Raw genomic sequence first — 19056 nt, forward strand, 5'->3', positions numbered from 1 at the left:
CTATGCACACAACACTCACAACTGATAGGCTGTTCGCTGAGCCCGGAACTCACGATGAACAGCAACGACCCCACAAAGGGGGGGCACACCACAAGCATTCTTTGGAATGGACACGAAAGAGCTGGAAAAACTGTGACAAAAGTAGTCAGAGATATTCGGGGAAAACAGAGGTAGAGCTGAGATCACAGCGGGAGCAGGTGAACGTCACATGTCCCGTAAGTGATGAATCCGATACAATCCTGCAATAAACAGCTGGTGTAGACTCCCCCCTCAGACAATTGTTCTGGCAATATATCTGCTTTTAAAGACTTATAACAGAGATGGGGAACCTGTAGCCCTCCAGAAGTTCCTCAACCTCAACTCCCATCATTCCTCACAATTGGCCATCTTGCCTGAGGCTGATGGGAGTTGGAAGTCCAGCAGCACCTTGAAGGCCCTTGACTTACAGCATGAGTATAAGGGAGTTGGCTCCTTTGCTCTACTAAGGGCTTCTTAGCACTGAAGTGGATTAATTTAGTTAAAATGTAGTACAGGGTGCTGGGAACCTCAAAAGGGATTAATGAAACCTGTAAGCATTATGTTTGACAGCCATATTGGGACAGGCTATTGGGCAAAGAACATGGTGTTATACATGCATTCCCAGTATATGTAGACACAGCAAAATACATGTGTGAATGATGTGTGTAAACTACACACAGTTTTCATGCTTCTTCCTAACCCTGTTCAGGAACTGCATAATGTTTACTGTTTTTAACTTTTGTAAACCTCCCAGAGAGCTTCGGCTATAGGGTGGTATATAAATGCAATAAATAAGTAAATAAATAAATAAATATAAATAAACTCAAAAGTATATGGCAGGTTAGACCTATGGGCTTTTATAGGGCCAAGTGGTCTCAGTAGACTGGAATTCAATCCAACCTGGAATCCCATCCATTTCAGTTTTAACAAGTCTCAGTGGATTGGACTGCAAGTACGGGGACCAGATGCAAAGGATGACAGTGCTCCTTTATCATACAAAGGTGAGATAAGTTAATGCCTGCTAAAATTATCTCTTTGTCACAACTCTTGAAAGTGCAGGTGTCCCGTCCTTCTTTGCCGCTGGTAGCCTAGTTGCAAGACTGCCCCAGGCCCGTTCATATTGGTTGTGCATGACAAAAACAATTTGTCAATCTGTATACTGACCCTCCGCCCCCCCCCCCCCGCCCCCAAAAAAAGCCATTTTAAAAGGCCCCGGCTTCAAAGCTATGGGCATATAGGCTCAAGTGGCATCGGAAGACATAAGCAGTAATAATATCCGAGAGAAATGTGTTCCACTGTGCTGTACTGTCATTCCAGTTTTATACCTACACCTGCACACGAATGTCGCTTGTAATCATAATAAAAAAAACCACACTCTCCTACCCGTCTTTTGTTCCTTCATCCAGAAAAAAAAAATGCGCTAAGTATATAAGGGTTTCATTAATAGTAAGGTTAAAATAATCGCCCCCAAACCCTTTCCTTCTGTAGCGTCACAAACACGATCTTTTGAAAGGCAAGGGCTTTCCCATAATTATATTGAACGGATTCAAGGAAAGAATATCACTCACCTTGAGGAGTTTTGCCTTTCTTTGGCCTATAATGTATTCATCACCCCTCATCACATCTGTCCCTGCAAATCCCATTTCCTGTTCTATTCATGAGGTGCAGCAACCTGGAGCTTTAGTGATTGCCGCCACACTTTTCCCATGGCCTTCTCACCTCTTGCCTTCCTCGCAAGCACCCCAGTCCTATTGTTTATCATCTGTTCTCCCCTGCTGGAAACGGCTGTCAGATGTTCACTTATCCCTAATCTTGCTTGCTGCCTTTGATATTCTTTCTAATCCCAAAACCTGTCAACTGGGGCATCAGCCCATGTCCAGGCCAGCTGCTCCGTCCCAGGCTCCATGATACCCTCCCAGGCTCCGTATGAAATGTTTAGAGGATTCAGACCCAGCTAGGAAAACTTGAAGCAAATAATTAATGCTCTTTTGACCACAAGCTCATGACTTTGGTGCGCCATTAAGTGGACCACCAAAAGAAAGCAACCTTTAACAGTTTGTTTAAACTTGGGTGTTAATATATTAATGAAAGTCTGGTCAATGTTTAAGGGACAAGATTGGGGAAAAGTAAGTCTCTCTCTTGAGGAAGGCAAGGAGAAGACGCTCCTGAACGGAAGAGCGATAACGAAAATCACGTTCGCATGGAAAACCTGCCAATTTACCCAGACTGTTCTTATTTGCCTGCAGTTTTAAAGCAGCGTTCACGGAACAAACGTTTATTAGCAAACTTCCCTCGTGCTAAGTGTAAAATATGAAAATTAAGCGTAAGTTAACTTGACAGTCTATTGGTATTCAAGAAAGCTATCAAGCCTGATCTCTTCCGGCAGGCCTATCCAGGGGAATTTTAGGATGTTTTTAGAAAGTTTTTAGGATGTTTTAACAATGTATATTATGTTCTTAATTCAGTTTTATGTATTTTATATTTACTGTTGTTCCCCACCTCGATCAAAATGGAGAGGCGGCTAAGAAATAATAATAATAATAATAATAATAATAATAATAATAATAATAATAATAATGTGGTTACATTGCATTAGTAAAACTATTACGTGGTACAAAAATCCAGTTTCCCATTCAGACAAGGGGGTTGCCACCTGTTTATTGATCTTGTGCCTTTAATAGCACTGGGACATACAGAAATTTAGCAGATTACACTTTTCCTGACAGGGAAACAAAGTAGTAGCAAAGCTTCACCTCTTTAGGTTGCAATCCTATGCATGTTTAGAGAGGGAAAAAAAAGTCTTAGAACTCCCAGCATTCCCCAGCCAGCAAGAATGCTTGGAGTTGTAGGTTTTTTTTCCTGTCTAAACATACATAAGATTGCACCCTTTATTCCTTCATGTCAGGCCACTGTTGGGTTAGGCACAGGAGAAGGAGCAGTAAAATCTGGGTAGTAAGCCTAGGATAATACATAAAATAAGTGTTACCAAGCCCAGATTTTTCCCCCCACTTGGTCTGTTTAGAAGGCAGAAATTCATCACCTGTAGTATTCCCCATCAAATTTCTGTCATGATGGGAGATGTCTTCGCACCTGAGATGGAATTCCCCCTTTCCTGCAACCCGTGAAGGTATAGGAGTCCTGTCAAGGGGCAGTAGCCAATTTGACACTAGCACTAATGTAAATTATGTTGTGCTAGCGTAAGTGACCTGTAGCACAATGCCAATAGCATCCCAGCAAACCTTTTGGAGAGCTTACGCTATCTAGTGCTGAATTGGATATTGACCTGGATCTTATAAACTTACAACAACAACAACAGTTCTGCTTCTCATTTACTGGGGAAAGAATACTAACTTCTATGATACTTAAGTTTCTCTGTAAGTTTTTTGAGGCTGTTGCTCATCATTTTTTAAGAAGGATCACTGGGCATGTCTAGACCATGCCTTATCCCGGGGATCACTCCGGGATCATCCCTGTGTGTCCACATGATGCATGGGGATCCCGAGGGCAGGGAGGGAAGATCCCTTCATTTCCCTGGGATAACCAGGATGGCTTTTAGCCCGATTTTTCCCGCGGTATCGGGAACGTCCCGAGGTGTGGGTGGCCATCCCGGTTTCGTCCTGGCTCCTTGTGAGTAAACGCGTGGAACTGGGCACCGGGAAACGGAGCTCTTCAGGAGCTCTGTGCCTATCAGTGCTGGGGTGGGGGAAGCGGGATCAGGTTTTTTTTTCCTCTTACCTTTTCTCGCTCATTAAAAAAAATGGTGTCCGCAAAGTCCTTCCAGGACATTGCGCGGTCGTCTGGACACCCAGGGAGGATCGTGGAATCTGGTAAATCCGTGATCCTCCCCTTACACCCTTGTGGTGTAGACATGCCCATTGTCTCTGCTAGGATGATACACTCTTGATAACAGAGTATTTATGCAAGAATATAGATAAATAGCTAATGAAGCCCTTGCAATCAAATACTGCATTCTACATTTGCTCAGCTATACTCCTAACTGCACTATTATGAGTTGGCACATAGTAAAAGTATACAGATACTGTTGCATGCTTCAGATTTGGCTCCACTATTTGAAATTTGTACATGAATTTAAATTGGATAGGGTATGAGAATACGTAAAGATATACACAAAGATACCTAAAGTATATTACAGAATGTCAGATTATTGAAATTAAGATTGGTAGGTCCAGACCCTGGGAAGGCAGAATTTCTCCAGGTGTCCCAGGCCGTTTCTACACCTGCCTTTTTTTCCAGGGATCATCCCAAGATCATCCCTGTGCATGCAAATGACAAACAGGAGATCCCGGGAGCAAGCAGGGACGATCCCTCAATTTTCCTGGGATAATCCTTAGGTGTAGAAAGGGATCCAGTTCCCATCACAATGCTGCAGGTAAGAAATGGGCTATGTTTCTTAAAGGTAAAGGATCACATTCAGGGCCTGGACCTGGTCAGCATAAGTTGTAGCATGTTCCCTTCTCAAGAATGGATCTTGCCACTGGGACACCAACCACACTATACATTTATATGGAACCAGACTGATCTAAGCTTCTTGGTCAGCACTTAAAAATATAGACATTTTTTCATTCATTTTTATCCTTGAACAAATATAGAACGCATAGCAAGACACTACTTTTGTACAGGGTGACCATATGGAAAGGAGGACAGGGCTCCTGTTGTGTAGAAAAAGGAATTTCAGCAGGTGTCATTTGTATGTATGCAGCACCTGGTGAAATTCCCTCTTCATCACAACAGTTAAAGCTGCGAGAGCTCTGCCCTCTTTTGTATCTGGTCACTCTCGTATAGCTTTTATTTCATTCATCTTTATTTGCAAAGAGACATATTTTTGTGTAATTAGGTACCTATTTAATTAGCAAACCTATGTGCTAGTGAAGGCTTTGTGGGATTATGGTTTTGTTTGCAAGTGGGGCTTTTCAGATACCTCTTGGTTTGGTCAACTTTTTGCCTTATACCTATATTCCTATCTCATTATGCAGATTTTCTCTTTAAATGCCCTGAATTTCCATTATAGTTTTATTTATTTATTTATTACATTTCTATACCGCCCAATAGCTAGAGTTGTAAGCTGGCAAATCTCAATGGGGCATTAGGGGACACTGGGTTTGTGAGGAAGTATGCAACAGTTTAGCTAAACCCCTATAAAGCAGAACAGGGAAAAGTGCAAGAGAAAACTGGCATCTTCGAACAGCCAGAAGCTGGGCCAGAGGCTGTGGTTAAAGAGATCTTAGTGGCAATGATTTGGTGGAAGGAGAATTGTGTTTGCCTTTTCATGTGGGTGTGTGCAGGTAGAGGCATAGTAGGTGGACTTACATGAGATTTAATTTGGCCATGGAATTGGTATTCAGGAATACAAAAGCAGTAAGATATAGGTTTGACACCCAGACAGAATTATTTGTCCCAATCAGAATTTTATCATCTTGGCCAGTTGCTGGAAATGGATGATGCAAAGGCAATAAAAATAAATAAATAGCTGAACAATTCCTGCTATGCATTTAGGGGTGGGTGTTGCTGCTGCTGCTGCTGCCCCGGCACTATTTGTGCATTAATGGCTGCATCTCTAGAGTGGTGCATTACAGAAGATACTGCCTGCCTTCTGACTCAAGCCGCCCTCCTCCTGCCAGAGCATCTATGGAGGCAAGGTCCACCCGCCCTGCTTCCATTCCTTAAGCAGGCAAGATATGCTCCAGGCATAAAAACCCACCTCAGCAAATCTAGCCAGCCTCAGAACAGGCAAGGAAGCATTTAAGAATATAGGAGCCATGCTGGACCAGACCAAGGCTCCATCTAGTCCAGCATTCTGTTCACTCAGAGACCAACCATCGATCAGAAACCCACAAGCAGGACCTGAGTGTAATAGCACCCTCTCAACCATGTTCCCCAGCAACTGGTGCATACAGGTTTACTGCCTCGGATACCGGAGGTAGCACATAACTATCAGGGCTAGTAGCCTTTGATAGCCTTCTCCAGGGATTTATCTACCCCACTTTTAAAGCCATCCAAATTGGTGGCCACTCACTACATCTTGTGGTAATGAACTTCCTCCCCTTCTCACCAAAAACACACACATTCTACATGTAGACTCAAGGAGATGATGATGATAATAATGATGATGATACTTTCCCCTTGTGGGAGTAGGAACTCTGCTCATGCTCAGAATCACTCAATCCTAGCTGTCAGGGTTTACATTGGTGTGTGTGTGTATTTTATTTATTTGTAACATTTATATACCACAGAATATAATAGAATCTCTCAGCAGCTCACAACATTAAGTTGTATGCGTGTCTGCAAATGATAATCATAATTTTAGGAACTCTGCCCATGCTCAGAATCACTCAACCATGGCTCAGGGTTTTGTTGCTGTATTTTTGCAAACAAAAAGCTGGCGTGTCTACTAGGGGAGAGAAGCCCCTCCGTCGCAGCACTCACAGCACTAGAAGGCCACCTCTGCCCATGTGCAGAGCGCTTCCCCCCCCCCCCCCATAAGCCACAACCAGCCCTTCCCCACCCAAGGCTGAGCCCCGGAAACTCTCTCTGTCTCTCATACACACAAGTGAGCATAAGGGGGACCCCGCCTCATGCCGCTTCCCCGGCAGGGAGAAGGGCCTGCTGGAGCACCAGACTCGAGCCGCGGCCCTCCTCGGAAGGAGAGCGGTCTCGCTCCGCAGAGCTTTAGCGGAAGCCGGCTGCGCCAAGAGGCGACGCTGCGGAAGAGGAGGCCGGGGCGGCGATGGCAGCCGCTCCGCCTCCCCGGCGGCTTACCTGGCTGTAGCGGAGGCGGAAAGGCCGCAGGTACTGGGAGGCGGCGCAAGGCCCCAGCGCCAGCTCCTTGATGGATTCCATGGCTGGCGGCGGCGGCGGCGCTTCAGAGGACGGCTCGGCTTACCTGGCCGAGAGAAGCCGAGGAAGAGGGAAAGGGCCCGCGGGGAGCACGCGCGCGTGTGCACGCTGAAGGCACACGGAGAGAAAAGGGTGTATGTAGGGGTGGGGGGTAGTTTCTCAAGAGGTCCCCCCCCTTCACTTCCTATATTTTAGCCTCGAAGAGGAACTCACTCTAAATCTTTCTACACACCGACCTGGAAGGCCTTTGCTATTGGGTGAGGTAGGTAGGGTTGTGATGTAGGGAAGTGGGGTGAGGTGGGGGGGGGGGGGTAGCCCTCTGCACATGGACAGAGGTGGCCTTTTGGTGCTGCTGCCAATGCCGTGTGACGGAGGAGGCGCTCTTCTAGTAAACAACATATCGTCTTATGGCTTGCAGAAAAGCCCTGAGCCAGGACTGAATGAGCGTGGGCGGACTTCCTATTGCCACAAGCAGACAGACTTTAAAAAACAAAATGTAAAGAAGGAAAGAAAAAGACTAACAAAACCCTGACAGCTAGGATAGGATTGAGTGATTTTGAGCATGAACAGGGTTCCTACTGGCAGGTATTTGTACTCCCAGGTGTGTGTGTGTGTGTGTGTGTGTAGAAAGAAGTGGTGATGGAAGAAATGTTAAAGGAAATTGAGGACAGAGATGCTTGTACTGGACTTTCCCCTTCCCACAAAGAATCAAAGTGGATTTAGAGTATTTATTATTAACCATTCACCCACCCAAATCTGATAAAAAGTTTGGAAGAAAGGACCTCATGAACTAGCTTGGATTCTCTCTCCACTCCCAAAATCACAGCAAGAGCTACAAGGCATTCATCATCATCATCATAAAAAATAATAGGCATGTGTATGGAAGATTACAGCACAATTCTGTGCATCTTTACTCAAAAGTAAGACCCAGTGTACTCAATGGGGCACCCTCTCAGCTCAGTTTGCATAGGATTGCAGCTGGAGAGAGATTAAAGTGCTTCCTTTGGATAATGCACAGTAATCTTTGCAATATCTGTGTAAAGGTGGCTGAGTATTATTATCCCCATTTTGCCAAAGAGGGTACTGAGAGATGGAGAAGGGTGGATAGCATCAACCCTTCTAGTAAGATCATTGCAAGCAAAGACAAGATTTGACATCTACACGTGTTTTTAGCACAGTCGTTGGATAGTTTGTGGCTATTCCCTTCTGTCACATTATTATGTTTGAGCCATGAATGAGGAAGCAGTTATAAATACAGGATTGAGCAACTTTGCATAATTTCTCTTTTCTTACAATCTATTTTGCATAGATTTTTCCTTGGTTTTATTTTTCATGTTAAGAGACATGGAGCTCTACAAGATATTGATGCCCTGCCCCCAACCAACTCTTTGACTCCAGCAGTTTCAGCAGAAATTGGCTTTGCACATTTAGACAGACCTTTGTAGCCATGAAAGCTTGTAGACACTTGCTTCAAAAGGCAGAGAGGGATTGCTGAAATTTTCAGCTGAATTTTGCACCCACTGCCTCATTCTGCACCCTGCAGAATACCTGCAGCCCTGCACATGATTGTACATAATTGTGATTAAACCATCTTTTGTGTAAGGTGTATAAATTGACCATCTTGATTTTTTCACTTTGTAAGACTATACTCCTGGGGCCCTTGCTACTTGATGCAGTGTTTCCCACACTTTTGATAGCTGGAACACAGGTTTTGTGTGTGTTGATTAAAACTGAGGACACAAACTACTTACTTGTTGCGTTTATATCCTGCCTTTTTCCTCCTCTCCATTTTTATCCTCACAACAACAACCCTGTGAGGTAGGTTGGACTGAGAGTCTGTGACTGGCCCAAAGTCACCCAGTGGTTTTCCATGGCCGAGTGGGGACTAGAACCCGGATCTCCCGAGTCCCAGTCCAACACTTTAGCCACCTCACCACACTGGCAGTTGTCCGTTGTGTTGATTATTGTTTCATCTGGGGGGCAATACACAATGGGCACACAACTGACAGTACATTATTTTGGGGAATTAAACAATGGGGAAAACAACTGTCTGCTCCATTGCTTATCTGGAGATCCGTTGATTAACATGTTGTGTAGCTGGCTCCATTGTGTAATCTTCCCCCGTCGAGTGCACTATTCCAGAAAGTCATCCCTAGCAAGAGTGGCTGGAAGCACCCCGGCCGCTCCTGTACAGCTGGCAGAACTTGCAATGCATGATGGGATAGGGGCGGGAGGAGGGAGGGAGGAGCGCCAGCTGCGGATGCTGGGACTTTCAGCCACATGACGGGGGGAGGGGCAACATGTTGTGTGGGGAGTACCTCTGAAATAAGGTACTGTGCATTGCCTATTCCCTCCTCCTTTGCCTGAAGTGTCGCCGGAACGTGGCCTATTTCAATCACTTTCAAAAACAATGGGAAAGTGGCATATTTCAAAAAATCCCACTTAGAGCTCCATGAGGCGTGGGTGGGGGGATGGGGGGTGTTGGGATTCACACTTGCTTGCCATCTCTTCACTACCCCAGCTTTTGTTGCTGGATATTTCCTCTTTCTCTCAGGGAGAGGAACGAGGAAGTAAAACGTGCACAAAACGTGCACGTGGCCCATTCAGGGGTCATCTTTATCACGCAGCATCTCCTGCACACAGCAGGAGATAGCGGCAACTTCCATCTTTAAAAATAATATGGATTTTACGTGTGTGTGTGTGTGTGTTGTTGCGCGAAGAAGGCTAGAAAGGGTGGGAGGCATACGATGTGAGAGGGACCTGCGAAAATCCATGCATGCCCAGTAACGAGCGTGCAATAAAATGTTTGTCTGATTATTCCCTTAGGGTTGCTTTCTCCTGCTCCCCCTTTGCCCAAACTAGAAGTGGGTCATCTCCATGCCTGGCGAAAAACTGCTTAAAAGCTAAGGAAACTTGAGTGGGAAAGGGAAGCAGAATTTGTTCCCCTGCTAAGTACGCCTCACCTTATATGTGAATGGGGCAAATATGTGTTTAACATACTTGTGAACACCCCATATGCCTGGGTTGGCCTCAAAGCTCAGGGCTAGGATCGTAGAATCAGAGTCATTTGGACCCTTTTTGCTCCGGGGGTATAATGGGCGGGTGGAGGGGAGCCAGACCATCAATTCAGAGTTCATACTTGTCTGTGCTACCACAGAACCACCTCCTGGGCATTGCATCAGTTCATGGAAATTTGGCATAGTCAAATTTAGTTAAGCTCACTGAATGCTGTAATGAGTTGAACTCCATAGAGCAGCCTTCCTCAACCTGGGGCGCTCCAGATGTGTTGGACTGCATCTCCCAGAATGCCCCAGCCAGGCTGGGGCATTCTGGGAGTTGCAGTCCAACACATCTGGAGCGCCCCAGGTTGAGGAAGGCTGCCATAGAGCCTTGCCACACTTTAGAAGAGATCAATGGGTTTACCCTCATCGGTATCCTGTGGGATCTTTCCTCGCCAGCCATGGCACTGCCGTTGTCTTCTATGTGTCACACAGACGCGAACAATGCCTTCACTGCTCTACTCTCTTCTAATGAGGAATGGACTATAAAAAATTGGGACACGGCCTATACGAGGGTGCTGTTGCACCCACGTCTTGTTTTGGGGTTTTCCACAGACAGCTGGTTGGCCACTGCGTGAACAAAATGCTGGACTAGAAGAATCCTTGGTCTGATCCAGCAGGGCTCTTCTTATGTTCATATGGTGGCTTAACATTTCATGGCCTATTTTTGCCCTTCTTGCAACCCACAGTAAGGGAATCACTGCCCTAACCTATGAGTAACAAACCACAGGTGAGTTTAGAAAGAAAGAAAAAAGGCCAAGCATTGCATGTGATGTTACAAGTGGTAATTACTTGGTATATGGGTAATCAGGTGCCTTTCTTGTAATCGCAATGGCGAATCTTTTAACTTAAGACCTGAAATGCCAATTAGATGATGTCACTATTACATTAAAAGGCAAAGCAGCAGATGGCTGGAATTTCAGAATAATGTTTTAGTACAATCAATACATGCGCTAAGTAGTTTAATGCAGCAATTAGCAAACAATTGTGTCTGTGTTCATCTGTCTTGCCTTTGCCTGGAAAGTGAATACAAGCCAGAGACAAAGTGACTATAGCAAATATGGAACTTTCTGTTCAAGGACGTGATGGATGCTCCCCTATCAAGTCTTGGGTAGTATAAAAAAAAAAAAGTTTCCCTTATTGCCAGTCAGGCCTCTGGAAAAGACAACTAGGCTATTGAATCTAATGGTAATTAGGTTTTGATTTTTTAATAAGCCACATAAAAGGTTAAGATGCAAAAAGTTTTCCTTATTCTCATTTTTAAAAAGTAGCGGAAGAACTGTAATGAGATCTCCATTTGGTTTTGTGCCAGGGATGTTTGTTACTTCCGTTCCAGGTGTTGCAGGCATGAGCTATTCAACAAAAGGATATTTTGTAATCCTTAGGAAGGACATTAATTACCCAGCATTTTACAGTTTGAGTGACATGAAAATATTTAGGCAGTGCTACCGGGGTTTTGTTTCCTATCTCTCCTCTCTCATCTCACACTATTGCCCCGCTCGTGCTCTTCACTCCTCTGATGCCATGTTTCTCGCCTGCCCAAGGGTCTCTACAAGGGTCTCGGCTTCGTCCATTTTCTTCTGCTGCCCCTTACGCCTGGAACGCTCTTCCAGAACATTTGAGAACTACAAGTTCAACCGCAGCTTTTAAAGCTCAGCTAAAAACTTTTCTTTTTCCTAAAGCTTTTAAAACTTGATTTTGTTCTGACTTTATACTGTGCCAGTGCCTGTTTACCCTACCCTGTGCCTCTTTGCATTCTCTTCCCCTCCTTATTGTTTTATTATGATTTTATTAGAACGTAAGCCTATGCGGCAGGGCCTTGCTATTTACTGTTTTACTCTGTACAGCACCATGTACATTGATGGTGCTATATAAATAAATAAATAATAATAATGATGATGATGAGAGAGCACTGGAGGCCCATGGTGCATTTTTAATATTTGCTTTATTTACATGTATGCAAACGAAGCATACTGGACACAAATAAACCCCTCTAGCAGGAGAAAATTCTAGAGGGGGTCCCTGCGCCCTACAGATGCTTCACCTGCAGCCCAGCCACAGCTTCAGATCCTGTATGGCTTGTTTCAGATGTAGCAAAAGCCCTGACAGCCTCTTTGGGTTCCTCCAGGGAGTAGGGCTTGACCCCTGGAGGGATGTCTGCTGTAATCTCCAATTTGAGATCAGAGATAACAAGGGAAATGTGCGGGACACTCAGCTGGTGCTGGGGGAATTGGCCGTTCCTTCCAGTGCCAGCTGAATCTCTTTTCACCATGCTGAGGAAGGCAGGCAACTCAGCTCAGCACAGAGGAAGGCAAAATGGCCACACTCACTGATGTCATCTGGCCTGTGGGAGTCATCGAATGATAAAATAGTAGAGTTGGAAGGGGTCTATAAGGCCATCGAGTCCAACCCCCTGCCCATTGCAGGAATCTACCTTAAAGCATCCCTGACAGATGGATATCCAGCTGCCTCTTGAAGGCCTCTAGGGTGGGAGAGCCCAAGACCTCCCTAGGTCATTGGTTCCATTGTCGTACTGCTCTAACGGTCAGGAAGTTTTCCCTGATGTCCAGCCGGAATCTGGCTTCCTGTAACTTGAGCCCATTATTCCATGTCCTGCACTCTGGGATGGTCAAGAAGAGATCCTGGCCTTCCTCTGTGTGACAGCCTTTCAAGTATTTGAAGAGTGCGATCCCCTGCCCCCCAAATTCTGGATTTGCACCCCTGCCTTATAGGTCTCATATGGGGTAACGGAGGCTTGTCTTCTCTTTATCCAAGTATGGTAATGGATTCTTTAGAGACAGATTTTCCTGCATGGCTAGGTAAGGCACAGGATCCAGGCCCCTTCCCAACCCTGGTGCAACTGCTGGATTTCTTCTCTTTCCCCGCCCCAAAGGTAGCATGAGATGTTTAATGGATCACACACACCCCTGCTGCTAGCAAGGTATTGGAGGTTTCTAAAATCTAACCCTCTTCCTCACATTTCAGTGAAGTCTTTGGCTTGTTTTAGTTATCTGTTTTTACGCTGTCTAAATGCAGGTCTGCACAATGTCTGACTCATCGTGTTTTATCATGTTTTTATACTGTTTGTTTTATACTTTGAATGGTTTTGGGTTTTGTGAACCGCCCAGGGTCCTTCAGCTATTGGGCGGTATAAAAAAATGCAATAAATAAAAAAAATTTAAAAAATCGTGCCGAATGATACAACCCTGCTTTTGCAGTTGTAGGAATAAAAACGCCGTTTTAGCAAGCCCATGATGAACCACCCACTGCCTGCATTTAGCAGGGAGGTCACCGGCCGTCCTTAGTGGGAGAACCTCTTTTCTCTGATGGGCGCACAAGGCAAAGAGGGTTGTCATTCCCCCGAAGTGTCATTCTCTTGGGGTCGCTTTCCTGTCTGTGTGCCCCGTGCCCGGCGTGGGCTCCTGTACTTGGAGAGCTGCAGGTGAAGCAGAAACGTAGCTGGCGGATCTCTTCCCAGCCTCTGTCTGGCCCTTGGGTGTGCATCCACGCTCGCCTGCTGCTGCGTTCTGCTCGGCCCAAGTCAGGCTGCACTGCTTTTCTGGCTGGCAGTGTTTGTTCTAACTTCCGTTGGCTTTGGGGCCTGCTGCCGGACAGCGTGCTTCCCGCGCGAGGCTGCCGTTGCCTCCCTTTGCCCTGCTCCCGCCTCTGGCAGCTGCGAAGGGCACAGCACACCCGCCCGGCTGCACCTGTGTGAGCGTGTGGAGCCAGTGAGTCAGCTGCCTAGCCCAGCCCAACCCATCTGCTCAGGCAGCAGCCTGCTGTTTACCTTGGACACGCAGGAATGTCCCTTACAGCGCTTCTCTTTTCCTGCTTCAGCTAGAGTGTCTGAGCTGCCTGATTCATTTATTCCTAGTTAATAGTTAAGGCACCAGGTTCCCCCCACTTTTTTAAAAAACCAAACAAACGTAGCCTTGATGACTTATTGTTTAACTCCAGAAGTCGTGCAGGGTCAGCATAATAATCATGGCTGTGTTTTGCAGAGAAAGCAACTGTCATTGCCGCTATGGTCTTCGCCAGCTAGGGCCGACGTTACGTGAAGCTTGTGCGCCTAGCGAACTTTCCTGGGACCGAGCTTGCTTCTTCTCACTTCGTGCTCAAAACAAACCCGTCGATGGCAGGGGATAATCTCACGAGGCTCTGGCTGTTAGGGGCCTGGCCCCCACCAACTCCCTCCCCATGCTACCTCTACTGTCCCCAAAAGCTATTTTGCTCACAGCGCAATTGCTGCAGGAAGCCATCAGGAGAGATACTTAGAGCTTCATCCCACGTACCTGTTTCCCTCGAATTATCCCCTACAGCGCTAAGCTGTCCCCGTTGTTGTTGTTGCTACCGGGCTGCTAGATCCTTTGCACACCAGGAAATGGATTTAAGGGGGGAAATGTAAAAACAAAATCATAAAAAAAATCAACGGATGGCCCAATCCGATTCAAATTTGGTATGCTTAAAGCTCTCCTTAATATCTATTACTGTGCCGATTTTGATGTCTTTATCTTTAAAGCTTACGCAGATGTAAGCATTTGTTTAATTTTTCTTCAAATCCTGCTCCTGCGCCCCAGTGGCTGCTCGGAAAACAACAAATGATACGCTCGAAAACTAGTAGCAAAATGTTGCACTTCTTTTGGTTAAGAAGCGCAATTAAAGCAGGATGCATGGGAGTACTCCACAATAAAAGCAGATTATAAACTGGAAAACTTCGGAGTCCTTTGCACGCAATTCGCAGTGATTGCACAGAATAACGCTGGTGTGATAAAGCTCTTAGAGGGTCTGTTTTGTAAACCATCCAGAGAGCTTTGGCGATTTGGCAGCATAGGAATGCAATAAATAATAATATTGATGATGATGATGATGATGATGATGATGATGATGATGATGTAGATGTAGTCCTAAAGCAGACTTCCCATACCTGGTATCCTCCAGAGGTTGATACTTCAACTCCCATCGGCCCCAGATGCCACAGCCAACGACTAGGAATTCTGGGACTTATACTCCAACACATCTAGAGGGCATTGTGTTAGTGAGGCCTGGCCCAGAATGCTCTTTGCAGCTCACAGAGGCTGCCAGAGTTGCACTTGAAGTGACATTGCTATCTGGTGTTCAGCACTTCTGTGTTTTCCACCTCTGTTTCCCCAACTCTGCAAGTAGTCAGAGCCATTAGGGGTGTGGAGGGGAAGGAATATGGTGTGTGGGGGGGGGGAGGCAGAGATGGCCTTATGAACAGGTAAGGTGAAGGATTGTGGGGAGGAGGCATGAAAAGTAGCAGATTGGGAGATAAGTCTGATTCAAAGGATGCAATCCACTAGGAAGATCTCCTGGACAATGAGAACTGCTCAAGAGCATAAATGCACTCTCTCTTTTTTTTTTTACAGTGCCCATTTCTTTTAAGTGCTGCTTGCGTAGGAGACCTTTCTGGAGGGTTGTGACACATCTTAATTAGTGGGATGAGAGTTTAGTTTAGTTTAGCCTCTTGCTCCAAAAAGCCTTGGGCTGGCCCTGTATTGGGGGCATCTCATGTTTACACCATTGCCCAGAAATCCCATTGGCATCCAAAGGTGAGTCGCCTATCCTGCAGACTGGCTTTGCTCCTTAATGCTGAACCTTCTGATGGAGCCTTTCTCTTCCGGCAGGCCTACCCAGATGAATTTTAAGATGCTGTGATTGTTATTTTAATATTGTATTGGTTTTATATGCTCTTTTAACTAATTTTATGTATTATATTTTATTTAGTGTTGTTCCCCGCCTCGATCCAGAGGGAGAGGCGGATAGAATCATAGAATAGTAGAGTTGGAAGGGGCCTGTAAGGCCATCGAGTCCAACCCCCCACTCAGTGCAGGAATCCACCCTAAAGCATCCCTGACAGATGGTTGTCCAGCTGCCTCTAGGGTGGGAGAGCCCACAACTTCCCTAGGTAACTGGTTCCATTGTCATACTGCTCTAATAGTCAGGAAGTTTTTCCTGATGTCCAGCCGGAATCTGGCTTCCTGTAACTAGAGCCCCTTATTCCGTGTCCTGCACTCTGGGAGGATCGAAAAGAGATCCTGGCCCTCCTCATTTTGTTCAAGCAGGGCCTTCCACTCCTTTCCCTCATGCTGCCACATGTTCTGTTTTTCTTCTCAAACTGTCACTCTTACGTTCCATGGCTCAATCCTCATTGGACTGTATTCAAGAGGGTTTGTTTTGGTACTTCTGCAAACCTTCTGCAAACCTTTGTGTACTTCCACAAAGCATATTGCTATCTTCACCTTGTTTCTCAGTGCTGCCATTTTGGCTACAAGGCTGGTGGTACTCACCAGCTGAGATTGCTAATAGAAGTTGTAATGATCCTTTGATATACATAGATTATAACGATGCTGTTCTACGTGGGCTCCATTCTCTACATTTTTACTTAACTTCCATGTTAAACTAAAGCAACATGCTGCAATTTCAGACAGGATCATGGATTTAATTGTATTTATGGTGCAAATGAGGAAAGTGCCATGAAAGTGCCCCCTGCCCCCCACCCCCCGGATGCAAATTCAAAACCTTAAAACTTTCCAGTTGCAGAAAGCAATGGATTTGTTTAATTTTTAAGCTCTGTTAAAATGTGGAAGTGAACCAACGCACAAACATGTCATGCACTATTGACATGGGAGTTAATATTTGGTGCTAGGCAATTCGAATAAAATTGTGTCCTTGATAGTCCGTGGTGCCTCCTGTATCCTGCCATTGTATTCATGCATAAAAGGATAGGGTCTGCCCTTTCCCATAAGAATATAATCACATTTTCCAAGTGTAACCAAGGGGAGGGGAGTTGGGGGGTGGGGGAATGGGAATTAAAAGGAAAAAAAATGCAAAACCAGACGGGAACTTTTAAGTGCTTTGCAAATCATTAAGACTTTAGCCTATTGCAACAGGGAATTTTTATTAGAGTTAAACTGATTAAAAGTACTGACAATTTAGAAAAAGGGGGAAAGAGAGAGAGAATCTTGGGACTGGGAACTTGTTCACCGATTTCACATTACCGTGACCATAAAAGGTTTAGCCTGGTTATGGTCAGGCAAAGTGAGGAGATGACGTTTTCCTTTAGGATTTTGTAAAGCGAACAATGTTTCTTCAGGGGCCATTGGTGAAGACATGAGCTCCCTGACTTGGCCTTCCTCACATCTGCCTTCCCTCAGGGCACACGGGCCTTAAGTCACCTCAGGAAAAGTGGGGGAAGGGCATCCCTCATTCCTCTCAGACTATTGATGGTCCTTTCCGGGAGCCGATGGCACAAGTTCCCTGGCTTTCTTTTCACATTGATGATACCTTAGCCCGGTCTTCTGGATGACTTAGCCTAGCTAATTCACATAGATGTTGAAGAGCATAGAGGACCAGATGGAACCTGGAAGCATCCAGAAGGCCAGTGGACAAGCGGTGGAACAGAAGACCCCAGGATCACCTTAGGAACGTAGGACACTGCCTTATACTGAATCAAACCCTTGGTACATGTAGCTCAGTGTTGTCCACACTGACTGGCAGTGGCGCTCCAGGGTTTCAGTCAGGAATTTTTCCAGCCCCACCAGGAGATGCCTGGGATCGAACACAGGACCTTCTGCCCACGGCCCCTCTCCCTCCAGATAAGACTGGATCCAATACCATTTGATTTATTTGTATCCTGCCTTTTGCCCAATGCTGGGCCTCAAGGCGGCATTACAAAATTAAAAACCTATACATTTAAAACCTATGAACAGAAATATACAAAAGTTTAAAATATATTAAATATATCCCAATATTTAAACACTTAAAACACATGACAATTTTAAAAGTTCTTGGCATAGATGGAGGTCCAGATTATTTGCCAAAGGCCTGCCGGAACAAGAAAGTTTTTGCCTGCCTCTGAAAGCTTATCAAGGAGGATGCCAGTCTAGCTTCCCTGGGAAGAGAGTTCCAGAGCACTGGAGCAGCCACTGAGAAGGCCCTCTCCCACGTTCCCACCAGGCGTGCCTGTGATGGTGGTGGGACTGAGAGAAGGGCTTCCCCTGAAGATCTTCAAGCATGGGCAGGCTTGTAAGGGAGTATACGGTCTTTCAGATAACCTGGACCTGAGCCGTATAGAGCTTTATAGGTAATAACCAGCACTTTGAATTGTGTCTGGAAACAAATTGGAAGCCAGTGGAGCTGTTTTAACAGGGGGGTTGTATGCTCCCTGTAACCAACCCCAGCCAACACTCTGGCTGCAGCTCTCTGAACCAGCTGAAGTTTACAAACACTCTTTAAAGACAGCCCCACGTAGAGCGGGTTACAGTAATCCAATCGGGATGTAACTAAGGCATGTGTCACCGTGGCCAGGTCCGATATCTCTAAGAATGGGCACAACTGGCGCACTAGCTTTAACTGTGCAAATGCACTCCTGGTCAGCGCTGAAACCTGGGCATCCAGGCTCAGGGCTGAATCCAGGAGTACACCCAAGCTGCAGACCTGTGTCTTCAGGGGGAGTGTAACCCCATCCTGAAGACAAGCTGAATCCCTATTCCCTGATCTGCCTTTCGACTGAATACAATGGCTTAATACAATGCAACATCATGGGAGCAGACGCCCGGTCGCGTAATGAGAATTACCCTTTATTTCCTCTCTTCTGCAGTGTCCCGCACACCTTCTATGTCTGCTCTGGAGGGTCCCCCAACCCTCTGGAGCAGATTTAGAGAGTGTGCAGGGGAAAAGGGGAGACAGTTCTGGCAACCCAATGCTCCCAAATCCCACCCCAGATAAAACAAAGGATTCCATGGACTTTGACCCCAAACATCAAATTAGAAACTGGGTGGTATTATCATCATCATCATTATTATTATTATTATTATTATTATTATTATTATTATTATTATTATTATGTATTTATATAGCGCCATCAATGTACATGGTGCTGTACAGAGTAAAACAATAAAATAGCAAGACCCTGCCGCATAGGCTTACATTCTAATAAAATCATAATAAAACAATAAGGAGGGGAAGAGAATGCACCAAACAGGCACAGGGTAGAGTAAAACTAACAGTATAAAAGTCGGAATAAAATCAAGTTTTAAAAGCTTTAGGAAAAAGAAAAGTTTTTAGCTGAGCTTTAAAAGCTGCGATTCAACTTGTAGTTCTC

General features: G+C 45.5%; 1 protein-coding gene across 1 annotated transcript in view; it reads right to left on the reverse strand.

Moving 5' to 3' along the window:
* NUDT14 (nudix hydrolase 14) overlaps positions 1 to 6948 on the reverse strand; it is a 70477-nt gene extending 63529 nt beyond the window's left edge. Inside the window, exon 1 of the mRNA XM_063147663.1 lies at positions 6796 to 6948. Within this exon, the coding sequence (XP_063003733.1) occupies positions 6796 to 6876 (81 nt within the window). The 5' untranslated portion in view covers positions 6877 to 6948. The remainder of the gene's footprint in view (positions 1 to 6795) is intronic.
* Between the last annotated feature and the right edge of the window lie 12108 nt (positions 6949 to 19056).

This window comes from Elgaria multicarinata, chromosome 2 (assembly GCF_023053635.1).
Source record: "Elgaria multicarinata webbii isolate HBS135686 ecotype San Diego chromosome 2, rElgMul1.1.pri, whole genome shotgun sequence".
NCBI lineage: Eukaryota > Metazoa > Chordata > Lepidosauria > Squamata > Anguidae > Elgaria > Elgaria multicarinata.